The following is a 26071-nucleotide window of genomic DNA, read 5'->3' as shown; positions in this document are numbered from 1 at the left end:
GACCGGGCGGGGGGAGGCGTGCGCGCGGCGGCGGCGGCGGCTGCGGCCCGGAGGCCGGCCGCGGAGGAGCGGGAATCCCCGCGCACTGCCCGGCCCGGGCCATGACCCCCGCTGCTCTCTCTTGCAGGCTCGTCGCCGCGGCTCCTCGAGCCCGGCCGCCGCCTCCACCAGCGCCCGGGCGGGCCCCGCAGTGAGCCCATCAGGAAGCGGTGAGTGCCCCGCGCCGCGCGCCCGGGTGCCTGGCACGACGTTGCCCACCCCACCCCTTCTAGAAGACGGCGCTCTTGCTGAGAGCCGCAGCCCCGCGGAGCAGCGTCCACGCCCCGCCAGCTCCCGCGGCGGGAGGGGCGCCCCGGGGAGCGGTGCGGGACCCTCGCGGGCTCGGGCGTCCCCTCAACTTTTGCAGACTTTTCTGCGGAGACGCGGATTTGGGGAAACTTAGGCCCTCTGTGGCCGGGTTACAACTTACACTGGGCGGGGGGCGGAGTGGTCCCCGCGCGTGGAACGCCCTGGCCCCCTACTCTCCACCTGCGCCCCGCGCTGTCACGAGTTCCTGGGGAATGGACTAGACCGCCATTCCTGAAAGCTGGAAAGCAGCCCGGCCGGGGGGTGGGGGCAGGAGGCCTCGAGAGGAACCATTTCCCCTCTATCGAGTATTTCAGAATGTATTATTTATGAACCGCCTCACTTAGGGGCCCCCTTCGCTCCCAGGGCATCAAAGCGGGTTTGCAACCGCAAAGGGCGACCAGTGTGAACGCGCTCGCGACTTCTCTCAGCCGGCTGAGCTCAGCGGAACCGGGGATAGGCACTCATGGCAAAGTGGGACCCGCCGCCCCAGGGGGCCAGGCTGGTGGGCAGGGGTAGGGCCGTGGGGACTTCCCTCAGTGCCCCCCGGCTGTTAGGCCGCGATGGAATCAGAGAAGTCTGTACAGGCTGAGCTACCTCTGCCTCACTGAGAAAGAGGGAGGAGGGGAGTGGAAAGCAGCCTGGTGGAGGAACTTCTCTGATACAGCAGTCTTTGTGGAACAAACACCCCATCTTACAGATGAGGAAACTGAGGCTCAGAGAGGCACACTCTCTGGATTGGCAGGCTCTGGCCTTTCCTGCACAGCCCCCAGAGGTGCTTGCGGAGCCCACCTCCCAGGCTGGGCTAACTCCACAAAGCACTTCCTTACCTGTCCAGACCACACCCACCTTGGGTTCTGGGTCCCCACCCTGGATGGGAGGGAGGCAGTGTATTTATGGAAACACTTAATCCCCCTGCTAGGCCCAAGGAGACTGAAAGCTCTGCCAGTTTAATCTCCTCTCCCTGGAAGCCTTTCTCTTGCCAATGGGGCGCTCTCAGTGGGCCCTGAGCCCAAGGTTTAGATCACCCCTGGAGACTTGAATGAGAACTTCCCCTCAGTGGACACGGAAAGACAGCGATACCTAACGTTTGTTGCACTGAACGCTGGTGCCCATCACCTGCGTTTTCTGTTTTCCTTCTCTGACCAAACATTGTTGTTATCCCCATTTTACAGATGAGGGCACAGAGACTTGTAAAGATACAGTGACTGATCCCAGGTCACAGGACGGGTACGTGGCAAGGCCTGGCCTTGAACCTCTAGCCCTCATAGTGTAGGAGGTACGCCAAGTACACGCATCCTCCCATGAAAATACTGTTAAGATATACACACAAGAATAGGCACACATTGAAAGTGCACACTCAGATCAAGAAACAGAAATTCCCCCAGAATTCCCTCTCGGCCGTTGCAGCTACAGTCTCTCCTGGGAGCCAGGGGGTGGTGCTGGGTCTCCCACAGACAGTGCCACACTTTTTGTTTGGTGCAGAGAACAAGTTGTCTTTTCTCTTTGCGTTGCAAACCTGTCAGGGCGGGGTGGGGGAGTGGGGGGTTGGTTGGAGCTGGCAAGCCCTCACTGCTAAGGGCTGGTAGTTTGTGGCTCCTAACTTCAAGGGTGCTGTAAAAACAATGACATGTTTCCTAATTAACCCCATGATTAATTAACCATTAACCCAACTTCCAATAGAATACCCCTTTATTTTTAAATTAACATTTTTGGGGGAGGGAGGGTATAGCTCAGTGGTAAAGCACATGCTTAGCATACATGAGGTCCTGGGTTCCGTCCCCAGTACCACCATTAAAAAAACAGAACAAAACTCTGAAAAACGTTTTTATGGACCTATAACATATGGAAAGTTGCACAAACCGTGAGTGTTGCACTGGATCTCACAGAGGCCCAGAGGGGCACTGGGCAAGTATTTTGCTCAGGCTTACATGGCTAAACAGTAGAAGGCCACAGCTAGACGCCAGGTGGCCCAAGACCCAGTGGAAGGCCACAGCTAGATGCCAGGTGGCCCAAGACCCTGCCCAGTGACAGCAAAGCAGGTGGGGATTTGGGTGGGCACCTTGCCCCACCCCACCCACACCCTCTTTCTCTTCCTGTTGGGCCGCTGTGGGCCATTCAATTGCGGGGCCTCCCCAAGCAGCCTCCTGCAGGTCTGTAGGCTAAAGCCAGGGAGACGCTGGGGTTTGCACTCTGTACCAGGATGGGAGGCGAGTTAACGCTTGTAGCATCTGTTCCCAGCACAGTCCCTTTGGCTGTTATTGTAGGGATTCTGATCCCATGGCAAAAAGAAAGTGCGTTTAAAAAAAAAAAAAAGGGAAATGGGGGAGGGTATAGCTCAAGTGGTAGAGTGCGTGTTTACCATGCATGAGGTTCTGGGTTCAATCTTCAGTACCTCCTCTAAAAATGAGCAAATTAATCTATTTACCTCTCCCCTCTACAAAAAAAAAAGAAAGAAAGAAAGAAGGAAAGAAAGAAAAAAAAGGAAGAAAACCAAAACGTGCCGTGTGCCTGCTGGGAGGCCCGACTGGCCGTTCTGCCAGTACCACCTTCCCGGTGTTTGCTGTGAGGAAACAGGCACAGAGAGCTTGCCCAGAGTCCCCCAGCTGGGTGTGGGAGCTGATTCCATTTAGTCCGGTGGGTCCACCCACCGGGCACACTGTCACACTCCTCAGCTGTGACTCTTCACCCCGCCCTCTCCTTGGTCCTCAGGTGGGGTCTTTGTTAAGGATGTGAGGCTCCGTGCCCCCGTGTTGAGTCACGACCTCCACGGGGCTATTCTGATTTCATCTGGGGGGTGATTCTGCAGAGACCAGGATCAGATCTCTCACCTGACTCTGCCTTTCCCTCGCTTTCCCTCTCTAGGCCTCCATGGTCTCATCTGGGAACCCCTCGTCTGGGTAGGGTCACCAGGGTTAGCAGAGCAAAATACAGGGTGCCCAGTTCAATTTGAAGTGCAGATCAGCGGTGGGTGATTTTTAGTGTATGTCCCATGCTGTAGGGGCATCCCGTGTTTTATATGGCAACCACTTCCAGTTCCAGGTCTGTGTGATTCATTCCAGGAAGGGTTCAATCCATGCTCTAGAGCCCAACCTCCAGGAGCCCCAAAAATAGAAACTGCAGGGAACTGGCCAACGTTGGAGCCAGAGTTCTAAAAGCAGGGTCCCTTCTGGCCCTGAGTGGTTCTTGTGTCTCCCACACGCATGGCTCCATCTTAATTACTTTTTACTTTGTGCAAAGAGCACGTAAGTTGGCTGTTCTCTTCACGTGGCAGGCCTGCGGGGGATGGGGGAGAGAGCTGGTAAGCACTCACTGCCGCGGGCTGGGGGCTGGCGGCTCTTACCTTCAAGGCATCTATACAGGCTGTAACAGACAGCCTGGCCCTGCAGGTCCTTTTCCCTGGAGATGCTCGGGGCTATAGAGAGGCTGTGTGGTGTGCAAGCAGCTCTACATTTATTTAGCCGGCTTGGGGGAGGGGCAGACCCCTGCAGGAGGAAGTACCGGTTTATCTCTGCCCAGGACCGAGAGGAGCCTGTCAAAGTGGCCATTTGGCGGTGGGGAGGGTTTTTTTTTACCGGGTACAAGAAAGAACCTGTTCTCCTTCAAGCTGTTGTGCAAATAATTAACAATCTGATGTTTTGAAGGGGACGTAAACAGAGCCCGATTCAATAGGAAAGAGAAATTCTCACCCCCTGCAAATGTGTGAAAGAAAGAGAACATTTATACCTAAACACACGGTTCTCTTGGGCCCCACTGCTTTCCCAGCATCTTGCCAAGCTAAGGGGGCCCTCTCATTAAGTTTTCTTTCCTCCCATTAAATCTTTATTTTCTAATTGTAAACATGTGTATCTTGGTAACAAATTCAGACAGTAGAGACCTGTGCATGTGGAATGCTGGAGCACTGAGCGGTGGAGGGTTTGGGGGCTCGGTCTCCCAGAGCCGCTGCTCACTGGCTGCTGGACCGCTCCGAGCCCCGTTCCCTCATCTGTAAGGCAGGGGTGATGATCATGGTATCTCGGAGGGTGGAGTTAGGGTCAGGCTTACATTTCTGTGAGGAACTCAGCCAGGACTCCACCTCTTGAAAGCATTCACTCGGTATCTGTCAGCTGTTACTGTCATGGTGGTGCCACTGAAGTTCAGGGGGTAGTCACCTCTGTCCCCACAGTTAGGCGTCTGGCTTCCACTTGGACAGAGGGAGAATCACGCTTTCACACCTCCTTCCCAGACATCTCATCCCGTTTACAGGAGGGGCTTCTCCCGTTAAAGCATCTGTCGTCTCTGCAGGGGGCTGGCCCTGGCCCAGTACCCTCCTCTCGCAGCCCTGTTCATGGAGGGAGTGTAGTGGGCGGGGCTCTGTCCACAATCCTACATAAATTGCCCCTGGGAGCGCTTCCTCCTGCTACAAGAGGCCGCACCTCGGAATCAGGGACGACAGGACAGCACCGGCAGAGGAGCACTGAATCATGACATTAGGATGCTGATAGTGAGGTGATGCTAGTGACGACTCTCCTAGGCCCTGTCCTGGAGGCTGGGTCAGGACGCCTGTTTTACAGGGTAGGACACGGAGCCTGGGGGCAGAGCATCAGCATCTCAGACTCAGAGAGGGCAGTGACTGGCCTAAGGTCACACAGCTCCTGTAGACCCCCGGTTCCTCCCAGCCACTCCCACGCCCACCGCCTTCCTTCTGTGCTTGTGAGGAGTTACAGCAACAGGCACTGGGATAAGAAAAGTCAATTTGTGAAAGCTCCATTCAGGAGATTTAGAAACCTGAAATGGAAGCACTCCACGTAGACGTGACCTCTAAATGCGGAGTCTGCCTGACCCTGCCCCCCGGTGTCCCCTGATCCACACCGTAGCCACTCCTAGGTCCTCCTGCTTTATGGACTTCCTTCTTTCCCTGAGTGTTTTGAGATAGCTTTTTTTCTTAAGTCACTAGGCAGCTTTGGGGGCAAAACCTAATGCATTTGGGACAATTTTCTGGGAGGTGCTGCTCCAGGCACAGTGTAACACAGAGCCTCCCCCGAGCCAGAGCCCTGTCCCGGCCGCCCCTCCAGCCCCGTGGGAGAGGTTGCAGGAGAGCAAGCCGCAGCCTGGGTGCCGCTGGGGGGCGGCGGCGCCAAGCAGAGGCAGAGGGACCCTCCGCTTTTCTTTCCTCCTTTGAGTTCTCCTCCTGAAATAGTTTTGAGCTTGCAGGAAGGCTGCAGAGCAGGAGATGCGACGAGCATCCTCCACCAGACGTGAAGCTTCCCCCGCAGTTGTTTTCTTTGTCTGCCTGCTCGCGTGTTAATGATCCCTGGCTGAGCTCTTTGAGGATTAAGTTGCAGAAATGATGGCCCTTGGCCACAAACACTTCAGTGTGTTTCCTAAAACTGAGGACCCTCTCTTACAAAAATCCAGCCCAATGATCAAAATTAGAAAACTCGACATTGGCCCCCTACTGTCACCTCCTAGACAGTTGTCTTTCTTTTGACCATTTTATTGTTTTTCCAACTGACACAAAAGTATGTGATGAACTTCCATCTCCCAGCTGCAGCAGTGGACAGCACCCTGTGCCCTCCCCCTCACTGTTGTTTTTCTGGAGTATTGTACAGCAGAGTCCTTCATCACATCATCGTCAGTGAGGACTTTAGCATAAATCGTTTTACAAACCGTGGGGTGGGATGTCGTAAAATCTATTGGGTGGGCTGTGACCAACACTTACCCAGGACCAAATGGAAGAGAGCAAACTGTAAACTCAGAGTGCACTACACGCAGCGTCTGTACGGTTGTGATGTTAAGGGTGGCCATCGGGTCCTGGGTTTTATCTGTTGATGGTCCTGACCTCTGAGCTCTAGACCCCTTGGCAGGAGACCCAGGCTGGGTGGGGTCGGGCAGGGTCAGGGAGAGAGAGAGAGCTAAGCTGAGGTTGGAAACATGGGCTTCGAATCCTGACCTCACCACCTGCTGCCCATAGGACATTTTTGCTGGTTAACTGACTTCTTGGTGCCCGTTTTCCCATCAGCAAAGTGGGGATAGAATGGTCCAGTCTCAACGGGCTGTTGTAGGGATTAAGTGATCGTGAGTCTCTGTGAAGGAGCTCAGAAGGCTGCTGGGCACACACGGATGCTCAGGAGAGGCGCCCATTACTCCCCCAGGCCTGGTCTGGGGCTCTCTTTCTGCAGCGCCAGCATTCCCCACCTTTCCCCTGAGGGAGGACACACTTTCCCTGGCATCTCATCGTGCACATTAGAACATTAGAATCCCCTCCCCAGGGGCTTTTGAAAATCCCAGTGCCAGGCCGCACCCCAGGCCAGTTACCCGGAATCTCTAGGGGAGGGGCCCGGGCGTCAGTTTTTTTTCTTCAGGTGCCCAGGCTCCTAGTTTCCGGCCCAGAGCAGAGCTGCTCCCACTTTGACCAGCACGTGGATCTCCAGGGGCTTTGTTAAATGTCTAGCCTGGCTCAGTGCAGCCAGGTGTGCCTGGGTGCTGCACTGGGGGTGCTGCGGCTCCTGGGGGTGCTGTGGCTGCTGGCAGTGAGGGCCTGGGGAGCCCCGGCCCGCATGGGCCCCTCTGGAATAAAGACGCTCCTGTGTGCGCTCAGAGTAGCTTCTCAACTGCGGAACCAGGCTCTGTCCAGCTCAGTTCTGACCCTTCTGTGGCTCTTGCTGCCTGGACTGCCCACCCCCTGGTTCCTCCCGTGGGCCACGCCCCTCTTGTGTACATTCTGTTCCTGAGACCTGGGAGGCTGTTTCCTACTTGGTCCACACCTGCCTGTCTTCAGGGACATGGTCCTTAGGCCTCCCAGGCTGGGGCAGGAACCCTGCTCTGTCCTCCTGACCTCAGTCGGCTCCCCCTGGGCTCACCACACCTCTGTCAGCTGCCCCCCCCCTCATCTGAACAGCCTGTATCAGGCACAGGGCCCCATTTGGCCCTATACCCACCTGTGTTGGGTCTTCTGGGACCAGATGCCAGCATAGGAGGTGTGCAAGAAGTGTATTAAGGGAAGTAGGGATGGGGGCTGGGAGGTCTGTGCCCAAGGAATGGCAGAGGCAGAGAAGGCAGGAGCGGGGGGCATCCGAGGTCCCTTGGCAAACCAGAGTTGGCCATCGGGGCGCTTGTGTCTCCCAGTATTGACCTGCCTTAGATCCCAGCCTCCATGCAGGATGAAAAAACTTGCAAGGGTGGGGCTCCCATTCCATCACACCCACGTCAGAGGTCTGGGGGTGCTGCCTGTGGCTGTCCCCACCCCCTCACCCACCAGCCTGGCACACTGGTTCTCTCAGGAGTGAGGGGATCCCTGCCCGCAGCCTCTCAGAGACCCAAGGACCCTCCGAGGTGGAAATAAGGGCCTGCAGAGCCTCTGGGGTGGGCCGCAGCCAGGGGTCAGGGCAGTCCTGGGTTGGAATCCCAGCTCCATTCCTTGTAGTCAGCTGGGTGGCCTCAGGCAGCTGCCACCACCCTCTGAGCTTTGATTTCCTCCTCTGTAAAGTGGGGACGGTGATAGCACCTCCTAGCACTGTAACTGAGGATGGAGAGTCAGGCGTGCCCTCAGGGGCCGCCTGTTTTATACGTCAGCAACTCAGTGTGCAGGAGCCATCACCTTGCAGGAAGAGCATGGGAACGCTGCCTGGGAACACTTTAACACCCATGGACCAGGGGCTGGGTTCCCTTCCTGTGTTAGATCTCCAAAGAGCCTGCATTTTGGAAGAGGGACAGCATTATAACAGAAGGTGTGCCCATCATAAGGGCTCAGGGCCCCTCCACAGCCCGCCCAAGGGTCCTCTTTTCCCTGAAAGAAAGGCAGGTGGTCCTGGTTCTGCCTCATCGGCCCTGGCCAAGCCATCACCTGTAACTTCACTGGCTTGGCCGCCGCACTGGGCCTCCTCCGATATGTTCAGCTTTGAGGAGGTGCCTGAAAGTGTTTTCTATCAGCACACACCTGTCTGTGAGCAAATTCAGCCCAGATGTAGTCAGTGGGCGCCATCAGGTCGCGGTTTCTCTCCGCCACTACTTCCTGTTGTGCACCCCTCAGTCCGGCGGTGGGGGCCTGGCCGTGTGCGGCCCATACAAAACAAGCCTCTCCTCTCTCCGCAGACTGCAGAGGCACCGACATGGGGCTTAAGCTGACCTGCCTGAAAGGTAAGCGCTGGCTCTTCCCCTCCAGCTCTTGTGGGGGGTGGGGCAGGGGCGTGGAGGGGAGGGAGGGAGGGAGGCAGGAGTCAGGGGAGACCCAGAGTCCCCAGTGTTGCTGCCTCAGGGTGGGGAGAGGAGACCACCACTGAAGGCAGCACCTGTATACAGTAGGCTGTGTGTAAGTGCGTGTTCTGACTGAGCATTCCTCCAGGGTTTCCCTTTCACTGGAGTCGGGTGATGGGGGAACGTCACCACGCCCCTCACACCTCGGTTTCCCCTGCGGAGGGATTGCTCCCAGGCTGTGCAGAGTAAGGGGGTGAGAGGCTGCGGAGGAAGGTTCCAGGCACACACGGAAGTGTTCGCTCTCCGCCCCGAGGGCCTGCTATCACCAAGGCAGGCAGTCCTGCCTGCCTGCCGGGTGCTGGGGAAGGAGGACTGGGAGAAGGGAAGGCCACTGGGAGAGAGTTCCACAAGGACACAGAGTCACTGAGGGTGCTGTAGGTGGTGGCCGAGGTAGCCCTGACCTCTGTCTTGTGCTCCGGACCTTTCTGTCCAGCATCTGAAGACCTGGGGACATCCTAGACCAAGATGGCCCGCACAGACCCCTCGCCCTCCAAGCCCATCATTCAGTGACAAATGCTCCCACCCAGCATCTCCCCAGCCTGGAATCTGGGAGTCGCCCTGTTAACCCTCGCCCACGTGCAGCGTGCCCCCCAGCTCTGACTCCCCACCTGCCTGTCTCAGGCCGGCCCCAACTCCATCCCTCTGCCACAGGCAGTCAGGAGGTACCTGGGATGAGGGACCAGCCTTCAGGTCCCCTCGCCAGGATGAGGGAACGCCAGGAGAGAGTCTGGTTGGCCCTCAGAGGGGGTGGGGCGTCTTGATGGACAGCTCCTCCAGGGTGGGAAGCAGTGGTTCCCCTGGAGGAGTGGGAGGAGGTGTTTGTTGAGCAGGTGGGCGTCCAGGAGGGTTAGGGGCCTGTGGTTGGGTCCAGAGCCCCAGACCTTCCCTTAGCTCAAGGACTGACTTCCCTTAGACTTTGCTGTAGAATCTCCCTACAGAATAGGCATTCAGGACAAGCTTTTTTTTTTTTTTTGGTTTTTAGTTGTAATAAAGCAGACATAATGTAAAATTTGTCATCTTGACCATTTTAAGTGTACAATCCAGTGGCATTAAGTACATTCACATTGTTGTGTAACCATCACCACCATCCGTCTCCAAAACTTTTCCATCTTCTCTGACTGAAACTCTGTCCCCAGTAGACGCTCACTCAGCCTTCTCCTCCCCTGGTCCTGACACCCACCACCCACTTTCTGTCTCTGAATTTGCCTCCTCTGGGTGCCTCGTATAAGTGGAATTATAATGGCTTCTGTCCTTTTGTGTCTGACTTACTCAGTGTAATGTTCTCAAGGTTCGTCCATGTTGTAGCAGGTGTCAGAATAGTCTTCCTTCTTTTATTTTCTTGAGGTATTTTATTGAAGTATAGTTGGTTCACTATGTTAATTTCTGGTGTACAGCAACGTGATTCACTTATACATATATATATCTATTATTTTTCAGATTCTTCTTTATTATAGGCTATTATGAGGCAGTGAATATAGTTCCTTGTGCTCTACAGTAGGACCTTGCTGTTTATCTGTTAGACTACCCTTCCTTTTCATGGCTGAATAGTATTCCACCGTGCATGTAGACCACATTTGGTCTATCCATTTACCCCTCAACCGACACTGGGCTGCTTCCACATTTGGCTGTTGTGTCAGGACGTCTTTAACAAACCAAGATCCTGGAGGGACCCGTTGGGCCACTTTCCTTCCCTTTCAAGACTGAGGGCTCGGCCAGGGGAGGAGACCCAGGAGCTGTAGGTGCTGAGAGTCCCTGGGAGACCTCCGTGCCCCGCCCCTGCCCCCACACCTGCAGGACTGATGCCCAGGCAGCAGGCTGAGTGCTGCTGGGCTGGGAGCTTTTAGAACGACCACCTTCAGGCCCTGGAGGAGCTGAGTGCTGGGTTGGGTGTGGGGCCTGAGGCACCTAGCCAGGGAGCGCATGCATTTTTTATTGCTGGCTTTCTGGGGTCGGCCCACCGCCCTCTCCCACCCCCAGCCACCCCAGCCTTGGTCTCTGGAGGGGATGAAGTCAGCACAGGCTTGGGTGTGACTCAGGGCATGGGTGGGGGGCGGGGGCACAGAACCCCTCACTGCTCTCCCTGTGCTTAGCCGGGAGGACTCAGGCCCACCAGCCCAGAGGTCCTGCATCCTCCTCTGCTGAGCCTTGTTTTTTCGGGATTTGCCACAGACGGGAAGTGGTGGAGGGATGGACCGCTGCGCCCCGTGATGGTCACTGTCCACGTCCCGTCCCTCGCTGCCCGGTGCTTTCACCTGTCGGCGCTGGGCGGTGCAGTTCTGTGCGCTGCCTTGTGTTTTTTTGTATTTAGCGTGAGGGTGCGAGCGCTGCACGTCTCCGGGCAGAAGCCCCTCCTCGGTTCCTTAAGGCCTCTATTCCGTTCCGCCAAGAGTCGGGCTTTGGACTGTTCACCACATGGAGCTTTTGTGGATACTGCCATTTCGAACATCTTTGCTTTCTGATTTTTAAAAATTATTTCTTTGGGATAAATTCCAGAAATCGGAATGACCTGGTCCAATAATAAGGACAGGTGGTGAACTCTCACTGGGGAGTTCACCTGGGCCAGGCCTGGTTTCGGGCATTCTGAGCTGGTCCACTCATCCATCCCTCCTCCCACCATGAAGTGGGTGCTTTGGGGGTTCCTGGTTTCCAGAGGAGGAGGCTGAGGCACAGAGAGGCAGTGCAGTTGCCTGGGGCCACACAACTGGGACTCAGGATGGGTGTGAACCCAGGCAGGGCGATCCCAGAGGCCTCGCTCCTGTCACCGCTGGTGTGGCCTCTTTAGAGGAAAACATTTTAATTCAACCTTTGAAGTAACCGCGGTAGCCAGGAGCTTGGTTTATGTGATCTCTTAAAGTCTTCCCATTAACCTGTAAGATGGTGTTTTAGTTTCCTGGGGCCACTGTATCAAATGATCACAAACTGGGGGGCTTAAAACCACGGAAATCTTTTTTCTCTCCATTCTAGAGGCCAGAAGTCTGGAATCAGATTGTCAGCAGGGCCAGGCTCCCTCTGGGAGCTCTTGGGGAGGGCCCCCACGGGGAGGGCCCCCACCCCCGCCTCTTCCAGCTCCTGTGGCTCCAGGAAGACATAGCAGTCTCCTTTGTCTTCTGAAGATGCCAGTCTTTGGACTTAGAGCCCATCTTAAATCCAGGGTGATCACATCCCAGGATCCTTAGCTCATTATATCTGCAAAGACCTTATTTCCAAATGAGGCCATATTTTGAAGTTCCGGGTGGATGTGGACTTGGGGGGGGCTTAAGGTGAAGTCCCTTCACCTCGGAGCCTCCTGCGCGTGAGATGAGAAGGCTCCTCTCTCTCCTGCTGCCTGTCTGCCAGTGCAGTGTCAGCCCCAGGCGGGAAATCACGACAGTGTAACACTGGGGGGAGGACCACAGCTGTGCTGAAACCCTTTTGTTTCTGGTTCCAAGGGAGGGTGGGCACAGGGGTGCACTTTAAGTGGGGTCCTTGCGCTCACGGGCCTGGCAGTAGCAGCTGTGACCTGTGGGACTGTCCACTGTCCAGAGAGCATCTCCCTCATGCCTTCCCGTGTGAAGGTGGGCGTGTGCTGGCGTCCCTGTGATCCAGGCCCTGCTCCCTAAGCCACATCCCCTGAGTCACTCATCTCATCCTCACGAAAGCTGGGCAGCGGAGGTAACTTCACAGGAGCGGAGACCGAGGCGCAGGGAGCGCCCACTGGCTCCATGCCCCACTGCCGGTCAGGAGGGCCTTGGCTCGGTGCACGGCAGGGAGGGCACATGGTCTCCCTGATTCGTGAGCACTTTCTGTCCCTGTTAGCAGTGGTGGCCCTGCCCAGGGAACAGCACGGTGGGGCTGTGTGGTTCTCAGTGGGCAGGGGTCCCCGGACCTGCAGCCTCCACATTACCTGAGAACCAGACAGATACTGAGAATTCTCGGGACCCACCCAGACCTGCTGAGTCAGAAACTCTGGGGGTTTTTAAGAAATCCCCTTTGGGGGATTCTGGGGCTCAAGGTTGAGAACCACTAGTGAAGTAGCTCTGGAATTAGAGATCCGGGTTCAAATACCAGTTCAGCCCCTAACCAACTACAACCTTGTGCAGGATCACTTCCCTGCCCAAACCCGTCTGTGAAATGGAGTGATGAGTGGCACCATCTCCTGGGCCAAGTTTCAAGAATGATGAGCACTAGAGACGGTGCCCTGGGTTTCCTGGCCCTTGGTGCCTTGCCCATCCGGAGGCAGCCCCAGCCGTGTGGGGACCCTAGCAGGGGAAAGTTCAGCTGGAGGTGTGAGCTTTCCCACTGCAGCCACCTCAGGGCCCTGGTGTGGTCTCTGGGAGTCCCCAGAGGATGCTAGCTCCAGCCCCTGCCAATTCCAGCATCACCATGGAGACAGGATCCTGCAGATGGGTCCAGGTGAGAACTGCAGGGGCCAGATGCGGGACAGGGAACTGGGGTTTACACCAGCGTGATGGGAGGCCCCCACAGAAGGGAGGGGCAAAGGTGTTCATTTGGCTAATACATTTTGAGCATACCTTAGGGGTTTCATGCATTTGAAGGGAAGGTCCCATGGTGGGACCAAAGACAAATTTCTTAATTTACTGAGCCTTAGTGTGCCCATCCGTGGAACGGGCAGGGGCTTCCTGCCCATGGAGATCCTGGGGAGGGGAGGGTCCCTCACCTCACTGCCAGCTTGGGACCAGCAGGGCAGCATGATTCCTGACCCCGCGGAGCCTGAGAGTGAGAGGAAAGGGAGGTTAATCCTGTGTGTGCCGTGGTTAGGGACCACGACTCCTCTCCCACCTGCTGGGAGACTTGAGGCCCTCCCTCCCTCCTTCGGGAGGACAGCAGGTGCTGGGTTTAGCTTAAGCCTGACAAGGGGCTAAATCCCTGCAGAGAGCCTGGGGGGCTGCAAGCTCTCCCGGGCGGCAGGGGGAGGTGGGGGCAGGGGCGAGGTCAAGCTAAGCCCCATCTGCTTCAGCGAGCCCCTGTCTCCTGGGCCAAGATCTGTTCAGAAGTTTCTAGAAAGATCCCTGGATTGGAGCCTGCACCTGCCTGAATCGGTGCTTTTTGTTTTTAACTGTGGAACAGGCTCAGTTAGCGCTGCTGGGCCAAGGCTGCTGTTGGGATGGGAGGGTGCGCGTCGGGAGCGGGGTACAGGGCCTGGGGCGTGGTGTGCACGCAGAAGTGGCCACTGGGGGCCGTGGTTATTGCTAAGATGTGCCCACCCACTCTCCTCGCTTTTGAAATGTCTTTGAAGTTGTATTTATGCCCGTGAGCCAGGCCCTCCATGGCTGAAGTGATAGTCCTGGCGCCCACCCCGTGGTCACTGACTCAGCCAAGAGTCCCGCACACAAACAGGTAGCTGTCCTCAGTCTGTCCCAGGTGGCAGGACAGACCGTGGCCTGGGGAGCGCTCGTGGCATCATGCCCACATGGGCGGTGGGCAGCCGGGCTCTCACGGGTGGGGTTGGGCTTCTGTGTGGTTGTAGCTGGACCTCCACCAGTCCCAGGAGCTCAGGAGCTGAGATGACCCTGCAGAGCTGTCCTGGTCCAGGGGGCAGGCCCCTTACCTGGCATCTCCCGGACATGGGGAGAGCTGTCCCTGGAAGGGTAGGGCTGAGACCAGGGCAAGGAGAGTGAGGCACGGGTCTGGTCTTGAGAGTAAGTGCCTCAGGAAGTAGTGCCCCCTAAGCTTCTTGCTTGTCCCACTGCAGGCCCACCCAGCTTGGTGAACAGCTTTCTTGGGCGGAGGGTAGGTCCTGGGAGGGGCTTAGCTGTGAGCCATCAGTGGGCAGCGCTCTGGGCCGCTGGAGACTAGCCTGGCCCAGGAGGGCGGGTCTGGGCTGCACAGCCCAGAATGTACTCAGGCCGAAGATGCAGACCAGGCCTGGCCCTGTGGACCCCTGACCGTTAAGCCAGAGACCCCAGTCACAGCCACCCACCACAGCCAGCCTTAGCTCCAGGTGACACGCTCTGATAGCCCAGCCGTGGGCTTCCCACTCGAGGGTCAGAGGGGTGAGTGGTGCAAGGCAGTAGTCTACAGCTGTGAAAAAGGACCAGCAGCTCCACTGAACGCGTAGGGAGCCATTTCCAACACGGGCAGGGAAGGGAAGAGAGCACGGTGCAGAACAGGGGCCCTGATGCTGCCGCTGGTGTTGGAAACAGAACAGGAATATTCCTGTGATCGTATGTACACATATATACACAGAATATTCCAGAAGGAAATACAAGAACATGGTAATCATGGCTGTCTCCAAGTGAAGAGGAGCGGGGTGGCTGGGGAGTGAGGTGAGAGCAGAACTCAGGTGGACTTGGGTCTCTCCCAGCTGCCCGTGTCTCTGGCCTGGGGAGGCTGGCTTGATCCCGTTCCTCAGGACTCTGTGGGCTGGACTCCCGGCTTCCCTGGGCTCCCGCGACCACACCCTGGGTGGCGGTCCTGAGTGGTTCAGGGAGAAGGCGTGTTCCTGGTGGTGTTCCCATCCCTTTCCTGTCTCTCCAGGCCTATGCTCTGAATTCTCCCGCGGCCCTCTCACTGCTTGTTACTGTCTCACCTCCTCACCTTGATCAAACCTCTCCTGCAGTAGGAGTGCCCTACCTTCCACTTTTCCCCATTCCACCTCCTAAATCCGTCTGTGTCAACATCTCCTCAGAAAATGTTTTATTTCTCTTTTTAGTTATTTTTTTGACTGTGTAAACCACCTTCAGGGTACAGAACGTAAAATGTGCAGAAGGATCTGTAGTAAAAAGTCAGCCTGCACTCTCGTCTCTCCCAGCCACCTGCTTGGAAGCAGTCGTTGTTACCGCCCAGTCTCTGGTCCGCTCTGCTGTCTGGCTGCACCGCTCTCAGGCCTCTGCCACCCACAGCTGGGTGGACACGCCCCTGTCCCCGGGATCCAGGCACCCCCCAGGACAGCACCACTCACCTCCTTCCTCTGGGGCTAACTGGAATCTACTTGCTTAGTTGCACAGTAGTGACAGTGATGTTCTGTTCATAGCAGTAGTGACTGCTAACAGCAGCAATAGCGATATGGCCCCACTGAACACCTGCTACTGGCCGTGCTGCCCCGGACACCTGCCGCCTGATGTCCCGTGTCCTTACACATCTTTCTTCTGGCAGGGGGCCAACCACACGTAGCTCCTTTGCAGCCAAGGAAACAAAGGCTCAGAGAGGGTCAGCAGCTTGCTCAGCTCACACAGCTGGCAAAGGGCAGACTGGGGAGGCCAGTCCCTCTGGCCCAGGCCATCCCAAAGCCCCTACCCGTGGCTCCAGCCATGTAGGTGTGCAGGGGGCCACTCGGGACAGAGGAGACCAGCAGCTCCCAGGCACCTGCTCTGAATGCCCAGACAGGGTCTCAGTCACTAACGGCTATGTCCATGGTTCTCAGCTCGGGGGGGGTCTTGCCCCCCACTAGATAGAGTTGCCAGATTTCGGAGGAAAAAATACTGTAAAACAGGCTGCCCAGTTACATTGGAATTTCAGATAAACATGAACTCATTGTCAAGGATAAGTATGTTCCCCATATTGCCTGGGATATACTTATACTAAAAAAGTGTTTGTCTTGCATCTTACCTGGCAACCCTGCCCCCAGGGGACCCTTGCCAATGTCTGGAGACATTTTTTTGTCACAAATGACAGGAACTACAGCATCTTGAGGCCGGGCATGCCGCTCAGCGCCCTCCAGTGCCTGGGACGGCCCCGCCGCCAGGAATAACCCAGCCCCAAACGCCAGCAGCACGAAGGCTGAGGACCCTGAGCTGCGCTCATCGCACTTTTCCCACCGGCCAGGCAGGTGCCAAGTGCTTTGCGGATTTTCTTTGACTTCAGGTCTCACAGTCATCCTCTGAGGGCAGGTCTATCCCCGAGTCCATTTTAGAGACAGGTAGACTGAGGGCCAGGAGGAGGCCCGCTTGGCCCAGCACACAGTGGAGAGGTGATGGAGCCGGATCTGGCCCATCTGAGCCCTCACCCTGAGTGGCCGAGACCCCGAGTAGCCTTCCAGAGGGGCTGGTGCTGGGAGGAGTGAGGACCATCTGCCAGAACCAAAAAGGGCTGGCGGGGAGGGAGGGACTGCCCGAGTCCAGGCGGAGGCAGGAAAGCAATTGCAGCCCAGGGAGGCGAACGCTTTCCCCACCTTGCTGGGCCTGAAGCATCTCTCTCTCTCTGGCTCCTCCTCCCAGGTTCTCTCCAGCAGCTCATCCCTGACGCAAGCTGGGGCTTTTTCCTTAATTAAAAAGAGATTTAAAACATCCACTGCCATCTCCATGGGGCCCCGGCTGCTTGGAAAAGGTAAAACCCCCTCCCACCCTGGCCTCATTTGTAATAATGCAAGGCTTTTCCCTTAATTGGAATTAAAAAAAAAAGATGATGTGCATCTGGAACCCTCAGAGGCATTTGTCAGTTTGTTGCTTTGAAAGACCTGCACTCAATCCAGACACTCCATCATCTCGGAGGAATTAGTGCCAGCCCCAGCCTCCACCCAGCCCCAGGGCCTTTGTGCATGCTGCCACTGACCTGAGTGCCCTCTCCACGTCTCTCCTGCCGCTCCCATCTCTTCCCTTGGGGAAGCCTTTGCTGACTCCCCAGGTCCTGCTCCTTCTTCCTCCAATCACTGGCCCAGGCTCTGGAAAGTGTCTTTTGCTTCCTGGCCCCCAGGAGGGCAGGCTTTGCATCACATCCCCTGAGATTTCTTTGTGCCTCAGCGTGTCCATCTGAAAGATGGGCTTCTCACATTGCCAGCCTCACTGGGAGGACCAAATGATGAATCCCTGCGAAGTGCTCACGCAGCCCCCAGGCTCCCATGAGCACTGGCCTCCCAGCTCAGCAGCAGGGGCCCCTCCCAACAATGGCTTGGATCATAGGAGACCCTCCCTATTAATTTTTCTGGCCTCCTCTGAGATCAGGGTCCCAGTTTGCTGCTGGGGCCTGAAGCAAAAGGTGGAGGAAGGCAGTGGGGGTGGGAGCAGAGAAACATCTGCTGAGACTGTGTTGTGCTCTGCTGTGTCCCCAGCACCTGGAACAATGCCCAGCGCACAGTAGGTGCACAACAGATGCCTGTTGACTGAGCACCTCCCCTGGGCCCAGCTCTGTGCTGAGGAGTTTATCCCCACGCAGCAAGGGAAGGGGGCATCCCCTCACTGTGCAAGCCAGCGGGGCAAAGTCAGCAGGGCAGCAGGACGGTGGGGAGTTGACTTGGTTTTTCTTCCTTCCCGAGCCCGTGGCCATGCCAACTCAGTGAGGAAAAGGGTCTCCGAGTGTTAAGTTAGACCCAGGAATATCTTGTCAGAGTCACCCCACAAACAGCATTGAGCCTGATGCCAGCTGTGTGGCTGCAGGGGTGAGACGAGATCCCTGACCTGCACTGGGGTGGTGGGGGGCGACACCCAGTAGGTGCTCAGTATTGGCTGAGTCAGTGACTAGGTGCTAAGGTTAGGCTCTCATGCTATTAATAATGGCTCACGTGGATCGTGCACGGCAAGGCTGGCTCTGTGGTTTCCTCACCGGCTAAATGGAAATAGCAGTCAGACCCCTTGGCTCTTCTTCATGCTCTCAGAGCCCCCTGGAGGTGGGGACTATTAAGTACCCCACTTTGCAGGTGAGGAAAGAAGGCCCTGGCTGCATTGAAGCCCAGGAGTACATTCTGGCCTCCCACTGTACTGTGGGCTCAGCAGGACCACTGTGTGTGATGATGCTGTGGGGGAGAGTGGATGTGGTCCCCAGGACGTGGTCTCTGAGCTGGCACCAGGGTGCTGATCGAGCGCCATTTTGGAAATAACCAGCAGAGGGCGCCCTTAAGCCACGATGCCTGCAGAGGGGCTGCACCTGCTCTTGGCTCCAGCCCTGCAAGGCTGTGGCCTCTGGGTGGCCTAGGGGCCAGGAATGGTGCCTTGTCCTCCGAGCCTAGGGCGTCCCGAACAGAGAGCTTCTCAAAGATGAGAAGTGGTGTGGCTGATCCCAGAAGAGGTGATGTGGGTGCTCAGGCCCTGAACCACCTGGCCTCTGCATGTCCTCAGACACGTCACCTCCCTTCTCTGAGCTTCAGTTTTCTCACTGGAGAGTGGCCATGGCCCCAGCATCTGCCCTGAGGGATGGAGTGAGGATTAATGCTATAGGGGGAATGGCACACTCAGCCCAAAGCCCGGCACGGGGGATGCTTCAGAAGGGGCGGCTGGTCTCTGGGAGGTGGCAGCAACCCTCACCCGTCCCAGTATTTACCCCCCAGGGCCCCAGCCAGCTGGCTCGCCTTGGCCACTTCTCACACGCTGGGCAGCCACTCGCCCCACGCCCAGTGTTGCGTTCCTAGAAGGTTGGTGTCATAGCTCCACTTTCCCAGCCGGGGATGCTGCAGCTGGGAGAGGACGGCCTCGTGTTCCCAGGCACCCTCGCTCTGGGTTTCCAGCCCCGGTTGTTAGGCTCCCGTCGGAGCCTGTTGAAGTCCTGGTGGCCCGTGTAGAGCAGTGAAATCAGGCCCCCTGGGAGCAGGGTCCCCCCAGCTTAGTATATTTTTTCAACTTCCTACGTGGTTGTAGGAGGCAGCCACAGTGGAAAACCACTGCCTTGGAGCCAGGCAAGGGCAGAACCAGGTTTCAGAGGGATTCCGCCTGACCTTATGTCACAAAGCCGCTGTGTTCCAGTCACAGGAAGGCCAGGTCCAGGAGGCCAGGCTTTCTGGCCCAGCCGGCTCTGTCTCCAGCACGGAGAACCGTGTGTGCCCCAGAGCAGGGGCCTGGTCAGGACCGGTGACAGCCACCAGCCCAGAAGCTTCCTGTGCAAGCTCCTCGTTGCATTGTCTCCGATAGCTCTGAGGATCTGGGATTCACTGCCGGCCTCCTCCCTCCTCAGGGCCTGGCCCCCTGGAATCCCAGCCAAGCCCTTCCCCTTAGGAAATGGGCCCTTAATGGCCCGAGACCAGCACATAATTAACAAATAACAATTCCGGCTTTAGCACAAATGAACTTCTTGTCTGGGGCAGGGTTGGCATTTGTTTTTAATCCCCAGAGTCAGCTTTATCTCCTGAGAGCTGTTTCCTCCTCCTGCTCAGCCACCTCTGCTCTGAGGCTGGGCCGCCCATGAGGATTGAGAGGGGCTGGGGTCCCAGCCTCCTTCTTTCCCACCTCTCCTCCCTTCTCTTCCTCGTCCTCCCCCCACTTCCTCCCCTGTCCTCCTCCTCCCCTCTCTCCCCCACCTCCCTCCTCCCCCTCTTCCGCTCCCCTCCCCCTCTTCCCCTCCCCACCTCCCTCCTCCCCCCTCTTCCCCTCCCCTTCCTCCTCCCCCTTCCGCTCCCCTCCCCCTCTTCCCCTCCCCCACCTCCCTCCTCCCCCCTCTTCCCCTCCCCTCCCTCTTCTCTACCTCCAATATCTCTCCAGGGCCCACCGAGTGACCTGATGCTTCCCGATTAAGAATGTGGGCTTTGCTACGGAGCTCCCAGAACAGGTTAAAATACAGATGTGGGCCCTGGGAGGAGAGTGGCTTCTCTCTGTTAGCATTTATTTTAGGACTTGGGAAAATTCAACAAGGAAGGGGCCTGGGAGACAGAGCGGGGAACGCTCCCTGTCACAGATAACGGTAATCAGAGCTGGCTTTTGTGGCTGGTGCTCTGAGACGCGCTTTATGGATGATTCTAGAGGAAACTAGCAAGAGTTGAGCACCCTCTTGGCCCCCCCCCCCCCCGGCTCGTTGGGCAGGTGCTTCCCAGGAATTCATTCATTCCATTCGTTCCATTCACTTGCTCAAGCCCACTGCCTGTCACCCCCCTGCAGCCGAGTTTGGATGTGGGGTTTGCTTTTGGCATTAAGGGGCCTCAGGCTTTCCAGGTTCCACTGTTACCTGTTAGAGCACCAGGCATGTCCCTGATCCAAACTCTCCAACTCCTGGGTGTTATAGAGCAGGGATTGGCAGACCCTAGCCCATGGGCCAAGTCTAGCTGCCCCTCCTGTTTTTTTGTAAATAAAGTTTTATTGGCACAGCCCCACCTCATTTACATATTGTCTGTGGCTGCTTCTGCGCTCAAGGGCAAAGGTGAGAAGTCCCAGCAGAGACTGCACAGCCCCCAAAGTCAAACATATTTACTGTTCGGCCTTTGCAGAAAGGCTCCCGGCTCTGTTACAGGGTCGTGGTTGCAAGAAGCACCAGCTTTTGGTCAGACAGACTCGGGTTTGGGTTCAGATTCTGCATCCGCCACACACTAGCTGTTCAACTCTGCGCAAGTTCTTGCCCTCTCTGGTCCCAGTCGCCACATCTGTGAGTTCGCACCTCACAGGGCAGCCGTGAAGACTGAAGGAGGAAGTGCCTTGGGGGCACCCCGTGTCTAGCACGCGTCAGATGATCGTTAAATGCCGACTGTTACGGGGATAACGATGGCTTCCTCCCAGTGGCTTTTTTTTATTTGCTTTACATTCCGGGTTTCTGTGTAAGATGGCAGGAAGAAATGGTTCTACTGCTTTAAAGAAGGTGTAAAAACCACTGCCTTCGATCAAGTTGGCAGCAGCCTTAGTGGGTTTTGAAGGATAAGTAGGAGCTCACCACCCTGACAAAGCTGGAAGGAGCGTTCCAGGCAGGAGGAGCAGCCCGTGCAAAAGCATGAGAGGTCTGGGGGGCCCAGGGCACTTGGAGATCTGTGAGTAGTTTGGGGAGTGTGGGCAGGTGGCAGGGAGTGAGGCTTCAAAATGAGTTTGGGCCAGATCGTGAAGGCTGAAAGCTGGGCTGAGGCTGACTTTAGTTATGATCAGGGTTTTGTGAGCTGTTAACAGGTGTTCCTCCAAAAACAGACTTGAGGTTATTTAAGTTCAGGAAGCCTAGGGTTAAGCACAATTAAAGCAGCTTCCTTACTGCAGGACTTCTCAGAGCCTTTAATTCTCGAACATGCATGAGGATCTCCAAGAGAAGAATACAGTAGGTGGGATTTAGCCAATAGTCAAATATATGGGGTTCCCAAACTCATTTGATCATGGAGTCCCCTTCCTGAAGGAGCCTGAGGAGGCCAGTGTTCCAGGGAACACACTTTGGAAAATGCTGCTTGTAGTTAGCTGTCAGGAGCCAGTGAATGTTCTAAGCAGGTACAAGGTGTGATCAGATTTGCAGCTTCTGGTTGTCATTTGGAGAGTGGGTGGATGAGGGATAAGCTGGGAGCAGAGGCTAGCTGGGGGCCAGAGGAAAGAGGAAGGATGTCACAGATACCACAGTGGTGGGATCTGCCGGCTTGGTGGTTGATCAAATTGGCTGGAGGGTGAGGAGGACAGGAAAGAATTGTGGCCGAGGCTGTGGTTTCTGGCAGATGGTGGTGGCACTGACACACGGGAAGAGTGGAAGAAGGGGTCCACGGAGGAGATGGTGCGAGTACTTTTATGTCAGCCGGAGATCAAAACTGGGCTGGCCAGGTTACCTGCCCTGAGTTCGTGGGAGACATAGGACAGCGAATTCAGCATCTTGAAGCAGACAAATTCCTTGATAAGTACAGCTTAGCAAAAAGGACACGAGTGGAAACAGAAAATCCCCATCTCTATTAAAGAAACCAAATTTGTAATCCAAAGTCTTTGCACAGAGAAAATTCCAGGTCCAGGCAGTTTCTCCGGCGAATTCAGCCCAACACTTAAGGACTAAGCAACACTGATCTCACACGGCCTCTCCCAGAAAATAAGTGGTGGGCGCCAGCTCCCCGCGCGGCTCCGAGTCACCCGGGCCCGCGTTCCGTTTCCGGCCCTGTCTCTTTCATCCACTCTGAGTCCTGTTTTGAGTTACCTACTGTGTGTCACACATGGAGGTGACGTGAGTGAACAAAGCAGAGGAAAGAGACTTAGGCGAGCTGGGGTGGATCACTTCGCCCTCCTGAGACTTGGTTTTCCACCCCTGCGAAGTGGGGACGTGGAGCCTTCAGGTCCCACGTTGCTGGTGGCGGGAGGCGGCAGGTGGTGGCGGGCAGTTCCCAGCGGCCACTGATGCTTGTCTCTGTCACGTGTGTACATGTGTGTCCCACGACCTGCCCTCTCAGGCTTAAAAATGTGTGTCAGCAGCAGCGGCAGCCACGACGAGGCCCCCGTCCTGAGCGACAAGCACCTGGATGTACCTAACATCATCATCACCCCGCCAACGCCCACGGGCATGATGCTGCCCAGGGACTCCCGGAGGGCAGGTAAGGCCCCCCCCGCCCCGCCGCCAGGCCAGCTCGGGTCTGGGGTCTGGCTGGGCACAGCTCACACGGGCCGCATCTGGACTGCATGTCTGCCCCACCTCCAGTTTATTAAAAATTTATACTGGGATCTGCATACACTTAACCCGTAGGCCTCGCTGTGGCACCAGCCTCAGCAAGACGTGGCCTGCTGAGTAATTAGCCAGACGGCCCCCGCCGGCAGCCGGCCGAGTGATGGCTGGGGCTGGGTGGCCGCTGAGGTGACTGATGGGCGCCCCTCACCCTGCAGCCGGGGGCCTGGGGCGCCACGTCACTGGCCGCAGTGGTTCAGCTGGACAAGACGGGCTTGGAAACTCACCTACGCCCCGCCTAGGGCCGGTCTCCGGGCCTGGCAGGTGCAGCTCGCTGCAGGGAGAAGAGAGGAGTTGGGATTGTTCCCAGGGAGTGGGTGAGAGGGGAGGCCCCACTGGCCCCTCTGTGGACACCGGTGGAGCCGGGGCTTCAGGTTGCTTTCATTCATGAGCAGATTTACTGAGCGGGACCTGTGCTGTGTGCTGCGGCTGCTGGTGTTAGTGAGAGCAGTGATTGTAATAGTAATAAGTAGTGATTATGGTAGCAGTAAGTGTATTTTTCTCTTGAGGCCTCGCAGTAACTGAGTTAGGTCCAGTTTTCATCCCGGTTTATAGATGGGTAAACTGAGGTTCAGGGAGGTTGAGACATTCGCTGCACAGCTGGTAAGCTGAGATTCAGGCCCAGGTGCTGTGATCTGGAACTTGCCCTCCAGACCCCAGGCTAGGCGCCCTCTCAGTGTGCCATTGTCCAGCCGCTGACTGTCGTGGTGTGAGCCCAGCCTGGCCTGTGCAGGGGCCACGGCCGACAGGGCTGACGTGGGGCTCGTGGGAGTCTGGTGGGGAACTCGGGTGGGCTTTTGCAGAAGTTCTCAGTTTGGATGCCCACCAGGGTGAGTGACCTGGAGGAAGCCATGGGCTCTGGGCCGGGCCCCCTGCAGGTTCTGGGGCTGGGCCTTGCTCAGTGGTGACTGATTGCCGTGGGTCACATTCCTGTGTCACCTTGTCAAGTGCCAGGCACTGGGCTAAATGCTTTTCACAAGTCTTACTTAATTCTCATTCCAACCCTATGGGCTGTGAGGATCACCATTCTCTCTACAGATAGGGAAACAGGTCCAGAGAGGGGCAGAGACTCAGCCAAGGTCACATAGCAAGGTGGGAGAAGAGCTGGACTCTTGTTTCAGTGTCTAATGGGAGAGCTCAGCACAGGCAGCAGAGGCCCGGGCTCTTGGCTCTGCCACTAAGCTCCCTTTCCTCTCTGAGCCTCAGTGGCCTCATCTGTAAAACGGGATCATGACCACCTTCCCTGCACCAGGGCCAGAGTGAGTGTAGAGGGGGCTCATGGTTACTCTACAAGGTCTGTGGGGTGAGAGCCTGGAGGCCCTCGGTGCCCACGGAGACGCCTAAACCCCTTTACGCGTAAGTGGTCCTGGGGTAGGTTGGTGCAGGGGGATCGGCACGGGGTGCCCTCCTGTCCTGTCGGTGGCAGAGCTCAAGTCTGACGCTCTGCTCTTCCCCGTTTAGAAAGGGGTGCAGGAGAAAGGGCACAGGCCGTAGAGTCGGGAGCCCTGACCTGGGACCCTGGCCCCACCAGGCAGCAGCACGTGGCTGTGAGCAGAGAGCTTTGCCTCCCTGAGCCCCAGCGCCCCCCCCCCCGCCGTCGCACAGAGAGCGACAGTGCCCCAGAGAGGCCATGAGGATGCGAGACAAGGAGGGCCTGGCTTCCCACCCAGCACGGTTCCTGTGTTGTTGGTCTTCTCACCAGAGATACTTAGGGGAGAAGCAAAGACCCCCAGACCAGGACGGTGCTTCCTCCCGGGCTGTGGGCTCCGAGTGATGATCAGATACCTGGGGGTCCCCTGACAGCGAGGGCCTGGGGAGAGGCCTGCCCAGACCACCCTGCTGACCAGAAGCAGGTCTCCCCATCTCTGGGCCTCCACTTCCCATCTAGAATGGGAGGTGGATGTGTTGACCTTCTGTCCAGCCTGGGGCTTGATGGCATCTCCAGGATGGCACTCAGAAGAGGCTGAGCCAGGGTGGGACGCCGGGTGGGTGGGCAACAATCCCAGAGACTTCAGCCAGAGATCTGGGGGGCTCGGCACTGGGTGTGGGCAGAGGATGGGTGGGACGTCCCGTGAGACCCAGTGTCGTTGGGGTCCCCTCTCAGAATCTGCCAACATCGCTGCCTGTATGTGGCAGGGCTCGAGGCTGTGCTGTAAGGCAGGGAGCCCAGGGGCAGCGGCCCTGGAGCTCCCGGGAAGGGGGCCTGGATGTGGTGGGGGGTCCATCCAGATGTTGATTCTCCCTCTGCTCCTAGTGTGGCTGGATGAGACGGGGTCGTGCCCGGAGGATGGAGAAATAGACCCTGAGGCCTGAGGAGGATGCGTGGGTTGGGGATTCATCCGCACCGGCTCCTGCTCTGGCTGCGCCTTACTTCACGTGTCCGGGGGCCTGGGACGGATGCGCTGAGTAGCCAGATGGGAGAACAGAGCGATTCCGGCACTTGACCAGAGAGGAGTGGCAAGATGCACGAGGAGTCAGCCCTGCCCGCTTCCAGAACAATGTTTCCCAGGCCCCACTGAGTGGGCCGGACTCTAACGCCTACACGTGCTTGCTGACCCCCGGGGTCACGGTGACTGCCATCAGGGTGCCAGGGAGAGGCGCTCTTCTGGACAAACACAGACGCCCAGTGCCCTGGGCCATGCAGGCGGCTGCCCAGGAGGTCAGCACACACAAGAACTTCTTACAAAGGACGGGTTCCATTTTTCACAAGTTGTCTTACAGACAGAGAAACAGTCCAAAAGTGATTTATAATTTCCTTTTTGCATTATTATAAATAAAGACCCCGTGCCACGAGCAGTGGCCCCTGCTCCTTGGGGGGGCAGCGGAGGTGGCGCGCACCCAGGTGCAAAGGTAGGTTTCTGAGAATCGCTTGTCCCGGAGGGTCCGGTCCGGCTGGTGATGGGCCTTTGGACGGTCTTGGCGCCTCAATTTGCCGATGGCCCAGGAGGCCTGGGTGTGTGTGGCCAAGGGCACGGGCTCTGAAGTCACATGGACCTCGTTCGAGTTCCAGCCCCGCCATGCCTGCACACAGCTGCAGCATCCTGGCGATGCCGCGTCTCTAGGATGGGAGGTGGTGGGGTTTTTATGAACTTGCTGGTGTCGCCCTCTCCTCATGGACTGCTCGGATCGTGCACCTGTGTTTCTGCTTATTTTCCGCTGTTTCTCCTGGTCCTGGTTTGCCCACTCAGCGTTCTTCCTGAAGCAGGCCTGAGCCGTGACTTCGCAAGCAAGAAATGTATCTGGGAGGTGATCCTAGGGT

The 26071-nt window shown here is 57.0% G+C and overlaps 1 protein-coding gene and 1 long non-coding RNA gene across 5 annotated transcripts; one reads left to right on the top strand and one right to left on the bottom strand.

Moving 5' to 3' along the window:
- C21H16orf74 (chromosome 21 C16orf74 homolog) lies at positions 1-25605 on the top strand. Of its 3 annotated transcripts, none has more exons than XM_072946753.1 (6): positions 1-209; positions 8419-8463; positions 16195-16344; positions 16737-16845; positions 22544-22684; positions 25067-25605. In XM_072946753.1, exons 4-6 carry the CDS (start codon positions 16821-16823, stop codon positions 25123-25125), a joined length of 225 nt encoding a protein of 74 aa, XP_072802854.1. In that variant the 5' UTR covers positions 1-209; positions 8419-8463; positions 16195-16344; positions 16737-16820; the 3' UTR covers positions 25126-25605. The 3 variants fall into 3 exon arrangements, with proteins under 3 accessions (XP_072802854.1, XP_072802855.1, XP_072802853.1); XM_072946754.1 differs by having other exon boundaries at positions 16195-16348; XM_072946752.1 differs by lacking the exons at positions 16195-16344; positions 16737-16845.
- Positions 14771-19118, bottom strand: LOC140688137 (uncharacterized). 2 transcript variants are annotated; one of them, XR_012062905.1, is made up of 2 exons: positions 17071-19118; positions 14771-16780 (listed from the first exon to the last, which is right to left on the bottom strand). It is a non-coding gene; the product is annotated as an uncharacterized lncRNA (long non-coding RNA). The 2 variants fall into 2 exon arrangements; XR_012062906.1 differs by having other exon boundaries at positions 14771-15696.
- Positions 25606-26071: the final 466 nt, after the last annotated feature.

Source organism: Vicugna pacos, chromosome 21, assembly GCF_048564905.1.
Source record: "Vicugna pacos chromosome 21, VicPac4, whole genome shotgun sequence".
Classification (NCBI taxonomy): Eukaryota; Metazoa; Chordata; class Mammalia; order Artiodactyla; family Camelidae; genus Vicugna; species Vicugna pacos.
This window is presented reverse-complemented; position numbering and strand designations above follow the sequence as displayed.